The sequence below is a fragment of the Notamacropus eugenii genome, chromosome 5 (genome assembly GCF_028372415.1).
Source record: "Notamacropus eugenii isolate mMacEug1 chromosome 5, mMacEug1.pri_v2, whole genome shotgun sequence".
In the NCBI taxonomy this organism is placed as follows: domain Eukaryota; kingdom Metazoa; phylum Chordata; class Mammalia; order Diprotodontia; family Macropodidae; genus Notamacropus; species Notamacropus eugenii.
Genome location: NC_092876.1, coordinates 165,451,698 through 165,471,094, shown reverse-complemented (window position 1 = coordinate 165,471,094; position 19,397 = coordinate 165,451,698). Strand labels below are relative to the sequence as shown.

The 19,397-nt window shown below is 36.0% G+C and overlaps 1 protein-coding gene across 16 annotated transcripts in view; it reads left to right on the top strand.

Moving 5' to 3' along the window:
- Positions 1-19,397, top strand: part of DEUP1 (deuterosome assembly protein 1) — a 155,354-nt gene that overhangs the window by 36,256 nt on the left and 99,701 nt on the right. For 9 of the 16 annotated variants that reach the window (XM_072611380.1, XM_072611373.1, XM_072611375.1 and 6 more), the window contains exons 3-4: positions 8,171-8,342; positions 11,666-11,761. In XM_072611380.1, the coding sequence (XP_072467481.1) occupies positions 8,171-8,342; positions 11,666-11,761 (268 nt within the window). The remainder of the gene's footprint in view (positions 1-8,170; positions 8,343-11,665; positions 11,762-19,397) is intronic. The other 7 variants (XM_072611386.1, XM_072611382.1, XM_072611385.1 and 4 more) reach the window with 1 other exon arrangement.

Sequence of the window (19,397 nt, the reverse complement as noted above, 5' to 3'; positions counted from 1 at the left end):
ATCATTTTCACTTTTGCATTGGCAACTGCACATTTACAGTTATGTGCAGTAGAGAAAAATGAGAGGAATGATGTGTGCAGGTCTGTGGAACAGCTGACAAATGAGGAGTTAGATACAATGGCTCAGGAAGATTTTCAGGACAGTGAAGATGATGATGATGATGATGATGATGATGATGAAGAACAAGCTTCCAAGACTGAGCCACTCACAGTTTCCAGGCTTGAGGGAGGGGTGACTTGGCATAACTGACCAAGTGGCTAAAGACATCGAAGCTGCCAATCCTGTCATCAATCACAGCCTCAAGGTTAAATGTCAGCTCATCTCTGTCTGCTATGCTTCCATACTCCAAGACCCTTAATAATCTCAAATGGTGCATGAAGAAGACATTGCTGATGGATCATTTCAAGCTGATGTGTCCTTCACTGTATCCAACATCATCCACCAACTGTGAAGGACAGAGTCAGAAGTGATGTAGAGAATCTCACCAGCTTCAGCATTTTCCAATAGCAGCTACCAAAGTCCCAGCAATCTCTCCCATGGTTTTCAGAGTGTGGTCAATGTAAAGAGGTTTACAGCAGTATAATATATAGTACAATGCCCTTGCACTGCCTTCTGACACAGTGGAAGATAAGAGTTCGGTTTTAAAAAGTTGTAGTTTTAAGAATTTTATTGGCTGTATAGTATTTATGGTATCATAGATTTCATGTATTATAAAAAAGTGAATATTGACTGAAATCAAAATTTTTATTGAAATATTACCACAAAGATCATAGGATTTTAGGGAATTACAAGTGAGACAAAAAGTTTTGCATGTTACCAATTTTATTTTGTGTACTATGTTTCATGGATTATTTCATGGTTACCGAGTTAGGAAAAGTGCATATTGTCAGAAGTAATGTTTTGTTTTAAAGAATTGTATGCAAAAAAATGTATTTTCAGCAATTTCTAGCAAAAGCTTAGCAGTTTTTGGTGGTCATGGGGACCTAATTCCCTATTTCCCATAAATTCAATGTGTCAACATTTACATTTTTTACTTTTGTATCATTTTTAGGAACATTACCTCTGTGAAAGTTGAGAATTGACTATCTATCCACACACATTTAAACACATAAATACACACATATGCATACAAACACAAATACACATATGTGCATATCTATGTGTATATATACATGTTTACATATATGTATATGTCTCATTCTGCATCTTAAATCTGTCACTTCTTTGTCATGGATAGCATGCTTCATGATTGGTCATCTAAAATCAGGAATAGTCATTGGTCATTATATGGTCATTAATGGTCATAGTTCTTATAGTTTTCAAAGTTGTTTGCTTTTACAAGTGATATTATTATATAAGTTGTTTTGGTTCTGCTCATTCATCTTTTATAACTTTAGAAAAGTCTTCAAAATTACTCATTTTTTAAAAAATACAGTAAACTGGGGGTAGAACAACATATATTGTAACACAAGTATTATAGAATGGTATCATTTTTTTCTCTCTAGAGCCTTTCTCCTGGTGACTTTATCACCAGGGTTCAATTATCCTCTATATAGCTAGCCTTAGTCTCTCCCCTGAGCTCCACATCATCAGCAGTCATTGGGATATTTCAAGCTGAACTCATTATCTTTTCCCAGAAATCTATCCCTATTCTGAACTTTCTATTACTATTGAAGGTACCACCATCCTTCTAAGCCATCCAGTTGTCATCTTCGACTTTTCACTCTTGCCCACCCCATATATCCAAACAGTTGCCAAGTTTTGTTGTTACTTCTCCAACATCTCTCCTATACATATGTTCTCTCCATTCAGCCACCTCTCCAGATAAGGCCTTTATCACCTCTTGCTGAACTATTAATAGGCTTTAATTGGTCTACCTACTTAAACCTTTCCCCACTCCAATCTGTCTTCCACACAGCTACCAAAGAGATTTTCCAAAAGTGTAGGTCTGATCATGTCAATTCCCTACTTAATAAACTCCTGTGATGATCCCCTTTTGCCTCTAAGAACAAATACAAACTCTTCTGCTTAACACTGAAAGCCCTTCACAGTTTGACTTCACCCTATCAGCTAGATGGCAACTTGGATAGAACATTGTACTTGGAGTTAAAATGAATGAAATTTTAATTCCTTAGACACTTATTAGCTGGGGGACCATAGGCAAGGCATTTAACCTCTCTCAGTCTCAATTTCTTCATCCATAAAATGGGGCTGATAATAGGGAATATGTCATAAGTGCATTGATGTATAGCATCTATATATACTCTCTATAGTAGTTTTCAGTGAATAGACCAGAAGGTCCCAATGCTAATTTAAAAGGCAACATATTTTTATAAGCTAATAAAGCATAATAAGCCACTTATATTTTCTGAAAGATGGCTTTGGCAAAACAAAGCACACCATTAGAAAGCCAATTGTGTTGACAAAAATGATCAGCAAACCATGATGCAGAAGAAAAATTTCATGATTTTCTATATAACTATTTTTTAAACAGTTTATTCCCTGAAGTATTATACAATGCTGATAAAACTATTTTGTCAATGTTTGCAAAAGTCTACCCTTGTCTACGTCCTAGTAAATCAACTATTCCCTGGATTTAAAGGGACTAACTCAAGTTGATAATGTTTGTAGCTTGCATAAACCTAACCTTTAAGTAAGAGTAGAAGTGAATTTTCCTGAATGTAAAGATATAGCAAACTCTTGGTTGGATGGACAAATCTATTTCTGGTTTCATCATATTTTTTCACTTGTCATGAAAGAACATTTCAGACTCCTATGTTTACCTGAAGATAGCAAGGTTTTTTGTTTGTTTATACTGGATAATTATAGAGTATAATTAGTATCTGGTATTATTTTACCTTCTTACTAACTCATTGATTTAATCTGTGTTACCAGAGTGTTATTCAGAATATGAAATGTTATTCTTGAGACAACTGATGCAGAAACTACACTCAGGTTTTAATCTTGTTAAAATATTTAAGATGCAATTTTTAAAATTAAATTTCATTTGTTTTCAATATTTGACAATCACTTCCATATATCTTAGATTTTTTCCCCTTCTTCTCCCTCATTTCCTTCTCTCTCCCCATTCCCTCTCTAACACAGGATACAGTCTTATATAGGCTCTACATGTGCATTCTTATTAAATACATGTTACATAGAAGAATTAAAATGAATGGGAGAAACCATGAAACAAAATAAAACAGAACATAATACAAAATAAAATGATCTGCTTCTATCTGCAATCATAGTTCTTTCTCTGGATGTGAAAGACTTTTTGCCTCAAGAGTCCATTGGAAATTTTTTAAGTCCTTGCATTACAATAAAATACTAAGTCTACCAGAAAAATTTCTTGCACACTGTGGTGGTTGCTGTGTACAAAGTTCTCCTGGTTCTGCTCCTTTCACTCAGCATCAGTTCATATAAGTCTTTCAAGCCTTCTCTGAAGTCTTTCTGTTCATCATTTCTCATAGCACAATAGTATTCCATTACATTCATATACCACAACTTGTTCAGACATTCCCCAATTAATAGACATCCCCTTGATTTCCAGTTTTTGTCCACCACAAAGAGAGTTGCCATAAATATTTTTTTATAAATATTTTTTGTGGAACCTTTTACCATTTCTATAATCTCTTTGGGATCAAGTTCCAGAAACAATATTGTTGGGTCAAAGGGTATACACATTTTTGTAGCCCTTTGGGCATAGTTCCAAACTGCTCCCCGGAATAGTTGTATCAGCTCACAGCTTCATCAACAATGAATTAGTGTTCCAACTCTCCCACATCTTCTCCATCATTTGTCATCTTCCTGTTTTGTCATGTTAGCCAATCTGATAGGTGATGTGATGTGGTACTTCAGAGTCGTTTTGATTTGCATCTCTCTAATCAATAGTGATTTAGAGCATTTTTTCATATGATAATAGAAAGCTTTAATTTCTTCCTCTGAAAACTCCCTGTTCATATTCTTTGACCAATTTGTCAATTGAGGAATGACTTATATTCTTGTACATTTGACTCAGCTCTCTATATATTTTAGAAATGAAGCCTTTATCACAGACACTAGTTACAAAAAATTTTCCCAGTTTTCTGCTTCCCTCTTAATTTTGGTTGCATTGGGTTTGTTTGTGCAAAAACTTTTCAATTAATGTAATCAAAATTATCCATTTTGCACTTCATAATGTTCTCTATCTCTTGTTTGGTCATAAATTTCTCCATTCTCCATAAATCTGACAAATACACTATTCTTTGCTCGACCTAATTTGTTTATAGTATCAATCTTTATACCTACATCTTGTATCCATTTGGACTTTATTCTTGTGTTTGGTATCAGGCATTGGTCTATGCCCAACACCACACTGTTATCCAGTTTTCCCAGCAATTTTTATCAAACAGTGAGTTTTTATCCTAGAACCTGAGGTCTTTGGGTTTATCAAACAGTAGATTGCTATATTCATTGACTACTGTGTCTTAAGTACCTAACATATTCCACTGATCTACCCTCTGTTTCTTAGCCAGTACCAAGTGGTTTTGATAATTGCTGCTTTATAATACAATTTGAGATCTGGTAGGGCTAGGCCATCTTTCTTAGCATTTATTTTAATTAGTTCCCTTGATATTCTGCATCTTTGGTTCTTCCAGATGAATTTTTATATTTTTTTTTCTAGCTCTTGAAAATAATTATCTGGTAGTTTGGTATGGCACTGAATAAGTAAATTAATTTAGATAGAATTGTCATTATTATTATATTAGCTAGGCCTACCCACGAGCAACTGATGTTTTTCCACTTACTTAGATCTGACTTTATTTGTGTGAGAAGTGTTTTGTAATTGTGTTCATGTAGTCCCTGGGTTTGTTTTGGCAGGTAGACTCCCAGATATTTTACAGTGTCTACCATGGCTTTAAATGATATTTTTCTTTCTATCTCTTGCTGTTGGGCTTTGTTAGTAATATATAGAATTGCAGATGACTTGTCTGGTTTATTTTGTAACCTGCAACTTTGCCAAAGTTGTTTATTTGTTCAAGTAGGTTTTTACTTGATTCTCTGGGATTCTCTAACTATCTCATCATATCATCTGTAAAGAGTGGTAACTTAGTTTCTTCTTTGCCTGTTTTAATTCTTTCAATTTCTTTTTCTTCTTTTATTGCTACAACCAGCATTTCTAATACCATATTGAATAACAATAGTGATAATGGACATCCTTGTTTCACCCTTGATCTTATTATAAATGCATCTAGCTTATCCCCATTGCATGTTATACTTGCTGATGGTTTTAGGTAGATACTGCTTATTATTTTATGGAAAGTTCCATTTATTCCTATGCTTTCCAGTGTTTTCAATAGGAATGAGTGTCGTTTTTGTCAAAAGCTTTTTCTGCATCTATTGAGATAATCATGTGGTTTCTGTTAGTTTTGTTGTTGATATGATAAATAATGCTAAAAGTTTTCCTAATATTGAATCAACCCTGCACTCCTATTAAAAATCCTACCTGATCATAATGTATTATGTATTATTCTCCTGATAAATTGGTGTATTCTTTTGGCTAATATCTTGTTTAAAATTTTTGCATAAGATGCAATTTTTAATGTTGATTTACCTAGAATGCTAAAGCAAAACATAAGGAGAAATGAGAGAAAATTACAATTTAGTTTGGAAAAGTTTCCTCTGATAAAGATTAGGACTGTGTAAATTATGGAAGAGATCACTAAAAATACATCAAAATCAATTCTCCAAACTGATAGGTGAATCTCCCTCACAGATGGGATGCTGATACTAAAATATCATCCACAAACAGCATAAAATAGAATGAAGTGAAGTCAATGAGGAAGTAAATATTATTGCCTTATGTAGGCAATGCAGAAATAGTAGATATTTTGAATGCTGATAACACTAATAATGACCATAAAAGAGGACTTTCTAAAGGACAGAAAGAAAAAAAAACTTTTGAAAAGAGTATTTCATTTGTTGATTCAGTAATTAAAATTTCAATTAATTATTGAACCAAAGACTGACATTTATAACAGGGGTTCTGAAACTGAGGTCCCAGGGGTGCATGAGTTGATTTCAAGAGGATCATGAACTTACACGGGGAAATCACATTTTTATTTTTATCAGCCTCTTACTGAAAGTTAACATTTCCCTCAGTGATGGAAAAGCATTATTTTTCAGAAGAGGTCTGTAAGCTTTACCAGACTATGAAAGATCTGTAGCACAAAAAAGGTTAAGAACTCCTGATATAGACTGTCTCCAAAGTCAAGGAACGTTTTTTACAATGTTAAAAAGAAAACTGCTTAGCACATCACTTCCCAAGTTTCTGGGACTAGCAGGTCTTATTTGGAGGGAGCACTATGTCTGTCCATAAATTTGTTTGGAAATTTTGTACTTTGTAAACCTTACACCATTGTGTAAATGTAACCCTTGTGACAGATGCTCTCATGGTATATTGTTTTCCAAGTTTGGTCTGTCATTGGGTGCTGTCTCAGCTTACTGAAGAAGAGAATGCTTCCAGTCCAGTGACAGGAATAGTGTTCCCTGGGTTATAAAACGAAGTGATGTATTTATCTGAGATTATTTCCCAGTGTTGCTGTTACAACTGCTGATTCTGGCATCACAAAAGCTCATCCAGAGGTTAGGAATCTCACCAGGAGAGTCACAGACACCAAAAAATGTCCTTTTTACTTAGAGATACCCAAAAGAGGTATTGCCCTTCTAAATAATACTCACATATTCTAGAATAGACAATATACTCTTAATTTTTCTGGAAATATCTCTCCTGAGCTCCAATGAATCTTACTGGGATAACTGGGTAGAACTGATTGTTCAAATGACACAAGGCAACTACTTCCACATCTGTAGTGGAGTGGGGTAGCAGGAAAGGAAGAAACATTTCTGGAAGACCAGACACATAAATACATCCATTGTTATTATTACTACTGCTGCTGTAAGCGTTAATGTGATTGTTGTTTACACAGAGTGGAGAAGAGCTCCCTGGGAGTCCTGTTCACTGGGTGAACCTGATGATTTAAATGTGGGGCAGAGGTTTATGCTAGAGTTATTCACTGCAGACTTGAGGCCTACATTATAATTCTGCCTATACAATATAAAAGACAGAGTTAATAGATACTAGGCCTTATTCTTTATTCCCTTTCCCCAAACAAATGTGCATACATCTTAACTACAGTTCATGGATTAACCAGGTTATAAATGGGTAGTTTTCTCCAGTTGTAAATTTAGGCAGAAAACAGATAATATACAGCATCTCTAGTCTTATCTTATTTAGGTTTGGAGGACTTGAAAATAGAAACTTTTAACTAATTGTTTCTCTGGCAGCACGATACAGTGCCAGAATGGTGTATAGACATTGCTCTCAAGTTGAGTTATTCCAGAAGTACTGTAGATTCTTAGTGTTTTGTGTTCTAATATCCTGTTACCCTATGTCACAAGGAAGGTAACTGGCACTGATTTACTTCCAAAAATTTTGACTAATGACATCAAATGTTTATCAGTATGCCACTGCGGGAAGGACACTAGATTGGCAGTCAAGAGATCTGGGAGTTTTTAGCCCTGGTTATGCTACTTCTTTTTCCTATCTATAAAGTGCTACATTAGCTTTCAATTATAGTAATGAGAACTAGAAGGAGCCTTTGTGATCATCTAACCCAGCCCTTCCTCATTATGCAGATAAAAAAACCAGGGCCTAGAACCTAGACAAGTTTTAACTCGCTGCAGATCACCTAAGTGTAGTAAGTAAGCATTGCCAGCATTCAAAGCTCTGGATAAATCTTTTTCTACTATATTACACTGTCTTCTTTTCTAACTCTAAAATTCTGTTATTTTAATTTCATTCAATATAAGAATATGTACAAGATATCACATATTCATTAATGTATGTCTATGTTTTTCCCAATTAGCATTTATGCTTATAATTCAACTTAGGCTTGTGCTCATCTAAAAATTTCACATTAATTATATTTAATCTATTTGTTCTGAAATGAGATTTAAATTGGAAATAAATTACTCTCCATATTTGTTATTCAGTTAGTGGTGGAATAGTTTGAGAAAATAATGATTGGAAAAAATTGAAACTATTGTAGCAATGCAATAACTACTTTTACTCATCTTCACATTTAAGTATTTTACAGTAGTTTTAAAATTTTTCTTCAATTGTTAGGTCTTCTACATGTGAGGCTGAGCTTCAGGAATTAATGGAACAAATTGACATCATGGTAAGCAACAAAAAGATGGATTGGGAAAGAAAGATGCGGGCTTTGGAGACAAGATTGGATCTTCGAGATCAAGAGTTGGCAAATGCACAAAACTGTTTGGATCAAAAAGGTCAAGAGGTACTTCATATATAGTATTTATACATATTAATGAACCATTAATAAACCAATAATTTACAATTTTTATAAATAGTATTTATTATATAAGAACAGATTTTTGTTAATCATAGGAACTGTTGTTTTTTATTTTTAATTAAATTTTAATTTTTTCAATTACCAAAAAATCTACCTTTTCTGCCTTTGTCCTCATACCCAAATTGAGACCAAAAAAAAGAAACAGAAAAACAGAAACCTTCTTTAAACAAAACATTTCTACATTGACCCTCTCTTTCTCTCCTCTCTCTCTCTCTCTCTCTCTCTCATTTTCTTCTTTCAGTCTCTCTTTCTGTGTGTCTCTTTATCCATATACATATACATGTGTGTGTGTCTATGTGTGTGTATGCAGTTGTTTTAGGAGGTGACCACTAATCTTGACTATTTCTACTTTACCCTCTATTCCCAGAGACTAGGGTAGTTTTATGACTTCTTGAAATATGATGTCTAATTTTAGTCATGGTCTTCAATTAGTCCTGTGAGTCTTAGTTTTTTCTCATTGATCTGTTTTGCAGTTCAGTTGTTTTTGCTGAGAATACTCTACATTTTCGTCTATATTTCCAGTCTTTTGACTTTGATTTAATATTTCCTATTGTCTCATGGAGTCATTGGCTTTTATTTTTGCCATTCTGATTTTTAGAGAGTTTGATGCTTGGGCAAGGTTTTGTACATCTCCCTTTCCAATTTTTTGTTCCATAGCTCTCATTTCTTTTTCATTTATTTTTTTAAAAACTATTGCTTCATTTCTTTCATGAATTCTCTGAATTATTAATTCTGTGAACTTATGAATTTGTGCCCTCACACTATGTTCTTCTTTGAATTGTTTCTCATAGATATTGTTGAAGTCATTCCCTTTATTTGGGTTTGTTTTTTTATGGGGTTCTTTTTTGTTTGTTTGCTAATCCTTCTAGCCTAATTGTAGACTTTGAACTTGATGTCAGGCCTGGGCTCTGAGCAGTTCTTGGAAGGAAGGTCTGGATTGGTCCTGTTGTTGCCTTCTTGGGAGTGATGAGTGTTGGGTTATTGTAGGATCTCAGAGCCAGGCTGGCAACCTGCACACTCTGAATGTTTCCAGAGTAGCCTGATCCAGGGCAAAGTCTGATCTCTGCTCTTCTCTTCTGAGATGTGCAAATTCCTGATTTGGGTTTGCTTGGGTTTGCAGCTGGGCTCAGCCACTCTCAGCCAACTGGGAAGCTCTGCTGGTTCAGAGTGATAGAACCTCAGGCTTCTGTTTGGTCTGGAATTCCTGCCCTGGTCATTCCCCTACTGGCATCAGATCAGGCTAGAAGATGGAACTGAGATACTCATCTGCTCTTTGCATACAAGCCATACCTGCTGCTGTTTGCTTCTGGATTTGTTCCTCTTCTGGGACACTGCCCAGAGTACTGCTACTGCTCCTTACCCCTGACTGCCACCTACCACCTGAAGACCTAGATTCCCTCCTCAGTCCACCCTGTGTCTGTGTCCCAGAATTAGTTAACACATGACACAATTGCCAACAGTAGCACAAAGTGGCAAAGCTCCAGTCTGGTCTGAGATTTCTTGCCAGGATGGCCAATGTTGTCCTTAGCTGTATGCTCTGTAGTACTTTCTTGGCCAGACCTCCATCCTCATGGTTGGAAGACCTCTGTCTCCCTGTGCAGACTTGGGCCAGATGAATGACTCATATGTGACTTTTCCTTGGATTTCCCAATCAGGATTCAGTCTGATGCATTTTATAGATCTGTCTGAAGGGATATGGGGGAGGAACTTGCTTTGCTTCTTCTTGCTACTCCACTATTTTGGCTCTGCCCCTACCCTTCCCCAGACTGAGTCATTTTGCATATGTATATGTGTGTGTATATATCTGTGTATGTATATATAATTTCCCCCCAATTACATGTTAAAACAACTTTTTAACATTTGGGTTTTTTTTTCAAGTTTTGAGTTCCAAGTTCTGTCTTTCCCTCCCTCCCGTCCCTCCTCCCTAAGACAGTAAGCAATTAGACATAAGTTATACATGTATAATCATGTAAAACATTTCTGTATTAGACTCTGTACAAGAAGACTTGAATAAAATAAAAAGGATGAAGGAAAGAAATGAAAAATAGAATGCTTCAGTCTGTATTCAATCAATGTCAATCCTTTCTCTGGAGGTGGATAGTATGCTTCATCATTAGTCTTTTAGGATTATCTTAGATCATTATATTTCTGAGAATAGCTAAGTCATTCACAATTCTTTATTGTACAATATTGTTGTTACTTTGTATAATGTTCTCCTGGTTCTGTTTGCATCACTTTATATCAGTTCAGGTAAGTCTGTCCAGTTTTTCTGAAATCCTCCTGTTTGTCATTTCTTGTAGCACAATGATATTCCATCAAAATAATTTTTAACCTTATATCCCCCAGCATCTAAACAATACTTTACATACGTAGTAGGCGCTTGATTGAATGACTTGTCATCATCATCGAGTTATCATTACCATCACTGAGTTATTTGATAATCATCATTAATAACATTTATTCTATGAAATGCATGTCTGCAATGATGTTATGCTTACTGCAGTTAAAGAAGCATAATTCATGTCCTTTGGAGCTTGTAATCACAGACTAACATTACTGATGCAAAAAGACACATCAAAGACATTTAGACAGCTGAAAATGTTAAACACAAATGCATTAAATATTTACATTGTTTTCAAGCAGAGGGTCAGGGTGTTTATTTTTTATTTAACTGATGTAGAGTGAAAGTTTTATGATAGTTCTATCCTTAGGTAGACTTAAAAGGCATTTGTCAGCTTTCGAATTAAGCAGAAGACAGAGGGAATAAGGATTCATGCAATGACTATTATGTGCCAAGCACTGTGCAAAGGACTTTACAAATATTAAAATGAGGAAGGGAAATGAACAAAAGAGAGAGGGAGAAAGAGAAAGAGAAAAGAGTGTTTTGTGAATAAAGATATCAAATGAGGTTCCCTTTGTCACTAATTAGAAATTTAAATCTAGGATTCATTTTAATTACTAATTTTAAACGTGATGATCATAGGATTATTCTGAACGTTCATTGTATATCAACATGATACTGTTTTAATACTTAACAGTGGTATAATAAGGTAAAAACCAAGTTTAGTTTTAAGAGTATTATTATTACCAACTTGTTTTGAAAACCATAGTATAAGTATTTAGCCTTGTATGGATAAAAGAGTTACATCTGACTTTCATTTCTCTTTTTTCAATTACTTATCTGTTGCACATTTTCTATCCTATCAGACAAAACATAGCGGAATATTCAAATTATTATTTTGATACAGGTGGGATTACTTCGACAGAAATTGGACAGTCTGGAAAAATGTAACTATGTAATGACTCAGAACTATGAAGGACAACTTCAAAACCTTAAATCTCAAGTAAGAAAACTTACTGATTCTGGGTTAATATAGTAAAAACATTGTTGTGCTTTCCTGTCATTATAAATTCATATAAATTTCACTAAAATCAGTAGTATCCCTAGTAATAGCAAAACGTTTCTGTCCTGTAGTACTGATAGTCAATACCACATAGTTTAGCATGTAATTGTTCTTCTTTTCATGTTCCAAGTTGTCAGTTACACATCCCTTGGCAGGTACAATGTCTCTTTTAGGACTACTAAAGAATTGCTGTGATGTTTTGAATATTATCCTTTAAATTAATACTTCATTCTAAGCACCTTACTAGGGAATTAATTACTAACAGGGCAGGATAATACTTATGATGTTTACTGCCCTTTAACAAATTTGGGTTGGCAAAACTAGCTCTTAGTTGATTAATTCCTTCAAATCACTGTGTTGAAATTTAGCTGCTGTGATTCCGTTAAACATTTAATTTACTAAACATAGAAATCAATTAAAATTTAGAATATAAAAATTTAACTTCTCACTATAATGACTAATTATAAACAAAATCTATATACTATGGATCAATATTTTAAAAACTGCAAAAACCTAAATACAAATTTTTCTTTTTCTCATCTTATTTTTTTCTTCTCTTACAAGGCTTAACTGTTCTGATCATGGTCTCATGATGTATACTGTTAAAAAGTCTCACCCATGGTGATAATTTACATCCAAACTAAACTCTCACCTTATGACAAAGAAAAACAAATAAACGTTAAGTCTTTGATACTAAATCTTTGTCCAACAGTGTAGACAATATTCTGTCCTAGTAGCCCTCCATTTCTCTTTTAGGAAGGAGGAAGTATGTTTAATTATTAAAGATATTCGTGAACTATCAGACTTTCTAAGGTGGATCACTATACCTTATCAGGAGTTAAAGGTGCCTTGATAGCCTGTTCTTAGTGCAACTAGTGACTTTCAGGATTGGGCCTCTGCAGTGAATACAAAGTTCTCATTGGCAAGACTGTAAGGAAGAAATGGCTTTCCTTTGTCCAGTGGGATTCTACCACTTTGGATATATGCCCCAAAGAATTTTTAGGACCCCTCCCTCTGCCACTTTTCAATAGTTCATATAAAAAGTGATGTGTGACATGAACTTGTGTGGAGTGTATTGGACATAACATTGAAAAAAACATGAAGAAAGATTATTGCAGGTATTCAATCAGTTGAAAAAACCACTGGCCTAAAACTGTCATTTGCTAAGTACCAATTCTTTAGAGCATTTTTCAGATACATGGCTCACATTGTATCTCAGCAGGGAGTAAATACTAGCCCTGAAAAGATGTAATTGCACATCAGCTGGCCTCATCTGAAGAATTATTGAAAGTTGAGGATGTTTCTAGGATCCAGTGGCTATTATTGGAAATTTATCAAAAATTGTACTATCGTTGCAAAGTGTCTTAACCATCTCATCCATGTGTACATGGTTGAGAAGAACCAAAAAAGAAAGAATAAAAAGGGCTCATTTGGCTTGAATCTCATGGCACCATTTGGAAATCATTGGAATGGGAACTGATCTGCCCTTTAGTAAATTATTTCATTGTCTCACCAATTCACAAACATTGGCTTTTGTGGATGCATCAGCACAGAGAGTGGATCAGCCTAGAGAACTTAAAAGCAGTTTCTTTTTTTTTATATCAAGAGGCGCAATAGCCAGCAGAGGCTTACTGCTGCTACAGACCTCCCTGACAGGGAAACCCATTCTCCAGTCCATCTACTGGTATTTGTGACTTTGAAATGGGAAGTCAGAAGAGTCAGGATGATATTTACAGGGCTTGATTCCAAATAGGGAAGGATAATACTTTATTGACATAGTCTGATGAGTGCTGTTACTTGCTACCAGGCATAGATGGGTAGCATCACTGGATAACTGAATTCAAGGCACTTTGCTTACCAGAGAAGATCATAACCAAGATGTTATTGGGTTATGCCATAGTTCCCATGCATCAGAAATCTCAATGATGCCCATGGAAAGAGTGATAATGATCTATGTGACATGGAGGGATCAGAATCACTCATACATAAAAAGTGAAGCTAAGAGGCTGGAACTTCCTCTAAACAGAGTAGCATAATAGACGTAAATGGACTGAATGCACCTTCCCTGACTGTCCTTCAGTGATTGGTAGTGAGTGTATCTGTAGGATGAAGGTCTACAACAAGTGACATAGATAAAGAAAAAAGAGTATGACTTTCAGAAGGCCAAGCTTAGTTTCTCTAGGGCACGATACCATTAAAGGACTGGAAGAAGTTGAAGCTATTACCATATTACTGAATTGAACTACAATTGGTCCCTATAAGGGGAATGAGAAGGCAGTAGGTGCAATCCAAGAGCTACTGATTTATGCCTATTAAAACCTTCTATGAAGATTCTAGACACTTGGGCCAACAGAAAACTCTACAGCTACTACAAAATACTGGTCCAAAATATTGGTCCAAAACTGCAGCAGAGATACATGAGAAATGTGAGACCTATATTCTGTGTGTACAGAGTAAAGCAGTGCCAACTGGAGCTGCTTCCTTGAAGAACTTCAAGATGTAGAAATTGAGCAGCATAGATTTTTTTTTATCTGTGGAAGGGAACTGGAAGAACATAAAGAGCATCTTAGCAGTATTGGGTCACTTCAGCCAAGGTAAACAGGCCTACCTAGGCAGGAATAAGAATACTTCCACAGTAGAGTTAGTATTGTGGGAGAAGGATCACTGTATGTATCCCTACTAGGATTTATTCTGATTAAGGTCACAAAATTTTGAAAACAAGCTACTTAAGGAAATACTGTACTTGGAAGAATCAAGAAATGTAAAAGTAGATCAAAGTATTTCACACTATTTAATATGCTTGGCACCCTAAAACCTGAATAGAAAGCCCAGTGGTCTTTTTAACACGTTTAATATATCATAGCATTTGCCTGAAGGCTGCTTATTAATCTTTGTTTGAAAGTCTCAGAGACGGAATGATAGAGATTCTTAACTGATAAGGACATTGTTTTGGGTGAGAGATCAGTGGAAGGAGGCTTCCTCTACCTAGCTATGGCCTCAGTTCACAAGAACTCAAAGAGAAATAGGTTCTTACTAGCCCAATGGCATTATGCTTGAGTCTGCTGACAGGAGCTCCAACTAGGGAACATTGCTACATAAATCCAGGGAAAACATAAGGTAGTGGGCCAATGAAGAGCTACCATATTCCAAATAATCAAATATTGGACAGTACTTCAGTCTACAAAATATCATTGAAAAACAATTAGGGATGGGCAACTATGATACATCTCAACCACCTGCTGCTCTAAGGCAAGCTAGTCATATTCTCTGGTAAAAAGAAAGACAAAAGTGATGGAAAGTAGAGGAATCCAACTCCAAGAAGCCACCATCCTTGACCCTGCTATCAAGATGATCTTTAAGTACAGGTCTGACCATATCATCCCTCCCTGCAACACACACACACACACATACACACACACACACTCAATGAACTCCAGGGGGTCCCTTCCACTTCTAGGAGTAGATATAAAATGCTCTGTTTGTCATTTAAAGCCCTTTATAACCTGGTCATCCTCCTCACCTTTTCAGTCTCCTTACACTTCACACTTCTCTACATACTCTTTCACTGACACTGTCCTCTTTCCAGTTCCTCACATAGGACACTCCATCTCCTAACTCTGGGATTTTCTCTGGCTGTTCCCCATGCTGGAAGGCTATCCCTAATCATCTCTCCCTCCTGGTTTCCTCTAAGTTCCATCCAAAATTCTACCTTGCACAGGAAGCCTTTCTCAACTCCCTTAATTCTAGTACCTTTTCCATAGTGAACATTTCCAATTCATCTTGTATATAGCTTATTTATGCATAGTTGTTTGCATGTTGCCAATCATTAAATTGTGTTTTCTTGACAGCAGAGACTGTCTTTTGCCTTTCTTTGAATGCCCAGTACATCACGTAGTGCCTGGTACGTAGTAGACATTTAATGTTTATCAACTGCCTCACTGACTCTTTCATTTTGTGACCTCATCAGCAGCCACAGATTTTTAATGATCATATCTATGCAGGTAACTCCTAGATCTAGTCCCTAAACCCATCTCACCAATGTAGGATGTAGGCATCTTAGACTCCATCTGTCCAAAGCAGAACTTGTTATTTTTTCTCTCAAACCCATCCTTTTTCTGAACTTCCCTTTTACTGCTGAAAGCACCATCATCCTTCTAGTTATCTAGCTTGGCAAGCCTTCTTATACTCACCCTTCCAATCCAATCAGTTGCTAAATCTTGTTGTTTCTTCCTCTACAACAACTCTAGTTTATGTTTCCTTCTCTTTATTCATGTAGTCATTCCCCTAGTTCAGATCCTTGGTACTTCAGGCATGGGCATGGACTATTGCAATTGCCTCCTTATTTTTCTTCTGGTCACAAGACTCTCCCCACTCTAATCCACCCTCAGCTGCCAGAGTGGTTTTCCTAAAATGCAGATCTGACCATGTCACCTCCCTACTCAATAGACTCCATTTTACCTCTAGAATCGAATACAAATTCCCTCAGTCATTTAAAACTGTTCATAAACTGTCCCTTTCTTACCTCTCCCATCTCCTTACACACTACTACTCTGCAAGTCCGCTCATACTGGCCTATTTGCAGTTCCTCACACAAGATGCTCCTTGTGTGTCCATGCCCATGAACATGCTCTCTCTGGCCAAGAATGTTCTCCTTCCTCATCTCTACCTCCTGGAGTCCCTGGCTTCCTTCAAGACTCAGTTCAAGCCATTCTCTACAGGAAGCCTTTCTTGGTTCCCTTGATCCCACTGCTTTCCCTTCCAGTGTTACCTGGAATCTGCTTCTAAAGTGTCATGTATGTACATAAATAGATGTACTCCTAATAGAATGTAAGTTTCCTGAGGGTAAGAAATGTTTCATTTTTGTCTTTGTATCTCTAGTGCTTGACCCAGTGTCTGTCATATTATATAATCTTTTATGGCTTGTTAATTGATTGCTCACTACAGAAATGTCAGCAGATGTGTTCTCCTTTTTTTGTCCAATTATTGTTCTTTCTGGTCTTTCTGGTTCGCTGATAAATACTCTTAGGATTATAGGACTTAATCTTATACAGTGGTGTGCTGGTAAATGTATAACAACTAGCTCTCCATAAAAAATGTACACATGACACACTTTTACATTTTTAGCTCCAGGGCTATATAAAACTCTGGACTCTTGTTTCCTGACCCCTGGTCTAGACAATCAACAAAATAATAAACTAAGTCCTATGTGTGGCATTTGTAGATTTCCGTGGTGTAAATGCTTACACCGAAAATTTAATAATCAGCTCTTTTAAGCTAATTGTAGCCGGCACAGTGTTAGTCGTACCCATTCTCTCTGTAGGCTTTTTTTCCCCTTGCAACTGCTATTTTGCGATGATACACTGAACATAATCATCTCGCATCTTCTTCCCTAACATTTTTGCCAATGATTTTGCTTTAAACTATGGTTGTCTTCATGCCTTATCTCTACTTGGCAGGAGAACTGCTGAGGCAGTTTGTTTGTGTGTTCTTTTGGCCTCTCATGGAACAGGTATTTTTTACAACACTTTAGTTTCTTTTAAAAATGGTTATAATCAAAATCAATGTGTTTTCCATTATCCATTTCTCATTTTCTAGTATCAGCAACTTGTTTGTTGAAATCTGATTAAGTCTTTTGTAATTGCATGAAATATATTCTTCTCAGCTGTATGATTTCTTCTAGTTTGATATTGATTTTGACTCATTCTAAATCGGGTGCTCGGACATTTTGTTCCTTAATACACTTAAAATTATTGAGGACCCCAAAGGGATTTTGTTGATATGAGTTCTTATAATGCCTTAGTATTATGAAAGTAGTTAGTTCATGGATCCCCAGAATTTTAACAACAAGGACCAGCAGGGTTACACGCTTTCAGAACCTCTACTCTTAATAGTCATCAGACAGTACACAAGTAGCTAATTAATAGATGGCTTTCACAATGGTAACTAGTCCTGTTAGGATACTGTCAATTTCATTTTCTGTGATATTGTTCAATTATCATCATGTCAAAGACTTGACCATTGCTTATTGGATATATTGTAGTGGGGATTTCTTTGTGAATAAGTTGGAGCACATGGTCATTGAGGTCCCTTCCGACTTTCATATTCTATAATTCTAATGTCCTTAAGTACTACCTTTGAAGTTCATTATCAGCTCTCAGTGAGGTTTCTGAGGAAATTTAAGCTTTGAACTTCTTAATTGTATTAATCCTGAACCTTAACATATTTTTGCTGACCTCCCATATGCCCACCTTTACACTGAAGTCATCAAGTAGCAACGTATATGTTGACTTGTTTGAAGTATATTTTTCGAATTGCTTTCATAATTTTTCTCTTTCTTTGTCTCCTTTTACCACTTTTGTGGAGAAAGTTCCAGGGATCAGAAACCATATTATAACAGTAATGACTGAGTTTTCTAACCTTTTCCAACATCGAGTAACCAATACTTTGTGTGACATGGTAAACGTTACCCCTGCACCACTAAAAATGTGAAAGCAAATCCCAAGATGTAACTCACGTATATTTCAATGGGATTTTTTTTTGAAGCACATGATGAACAGGGAATTCAGAGAGCAAGAGAGATGCCAAGGACTTTTTGGCAGGTGCTTCCAAATTTCGGGGTATATTCCTCTGAGCCTGTAGAGTTTCTGTTCCTCTGCCAATACAAGCACCAGTATTTATGTGAGGATAGAAAGATAATTCTTTGGCAGCAAAGCAATTTGAGGCTGGATTGCTCTTGATTATGTAGAGAAAAAAAATCCACTTCTGATGTCAGTCCTTATCAGTAAGGCCTTTGATCTGCAAGTTTTCTTGAAGATTTATGAGTGTTTGTTGGTCAGGGAGCACCCTCCGTGGGACAGTCTTTTTCACATTCATGATTGATCTCTTGGAAAACTTGACATAAATTCAAGGCACTCAGCAGCCTCAGATGCAGATGCCTGTTATGGGGGAAAAGCTAGGATGGCTGGTTCCTGCAATTAACCTAAGGATGATATATAATCAGTGACAGTGGGAGGTGATGGTTATCTCAACATGTGTTGAGTGTGCTCAGTTTTGGTACTAATAAGTATTCTGAGAATGACCTTGATAAAAACTATTGTTACCTTAGAGTGAGGGTGGGAGGGTAACAAAGCCTGTTACCAAAACTGGAAGAAAGACAAAAAAAACCTATTACACTTTTGACAAGCAAATTTATGAGGCTAGAGTCAGCTGTGCTTCAGAGAAAACTATTCTTAACATGAAAGCAAAAAATTATGATAAGCCACATTTAATACAAAAGGTGTCTTCAAAAATGGACATTTCACATTCAGTTCCCACAGGAGACAAATAATAAAGACAATAACAATATTGGTTTGAACCACCACTTAGCCTCACTTCTTTAAGTAGAAATCCATACATCTGTAGCACCTTGAACCATAATGTCACAATATTAAAATAAGGCATTGAAAAAAGACCACCCAGGATATCTTTGTAATAGATATTGGTATACGGTGTTCTTCACTGTTCTTGTTTTGCTCACCAAGACCAGTACAAGGCTAGTAGCCCAGGAGATGATGTTTCCAGTTGGCTTTAGATATAG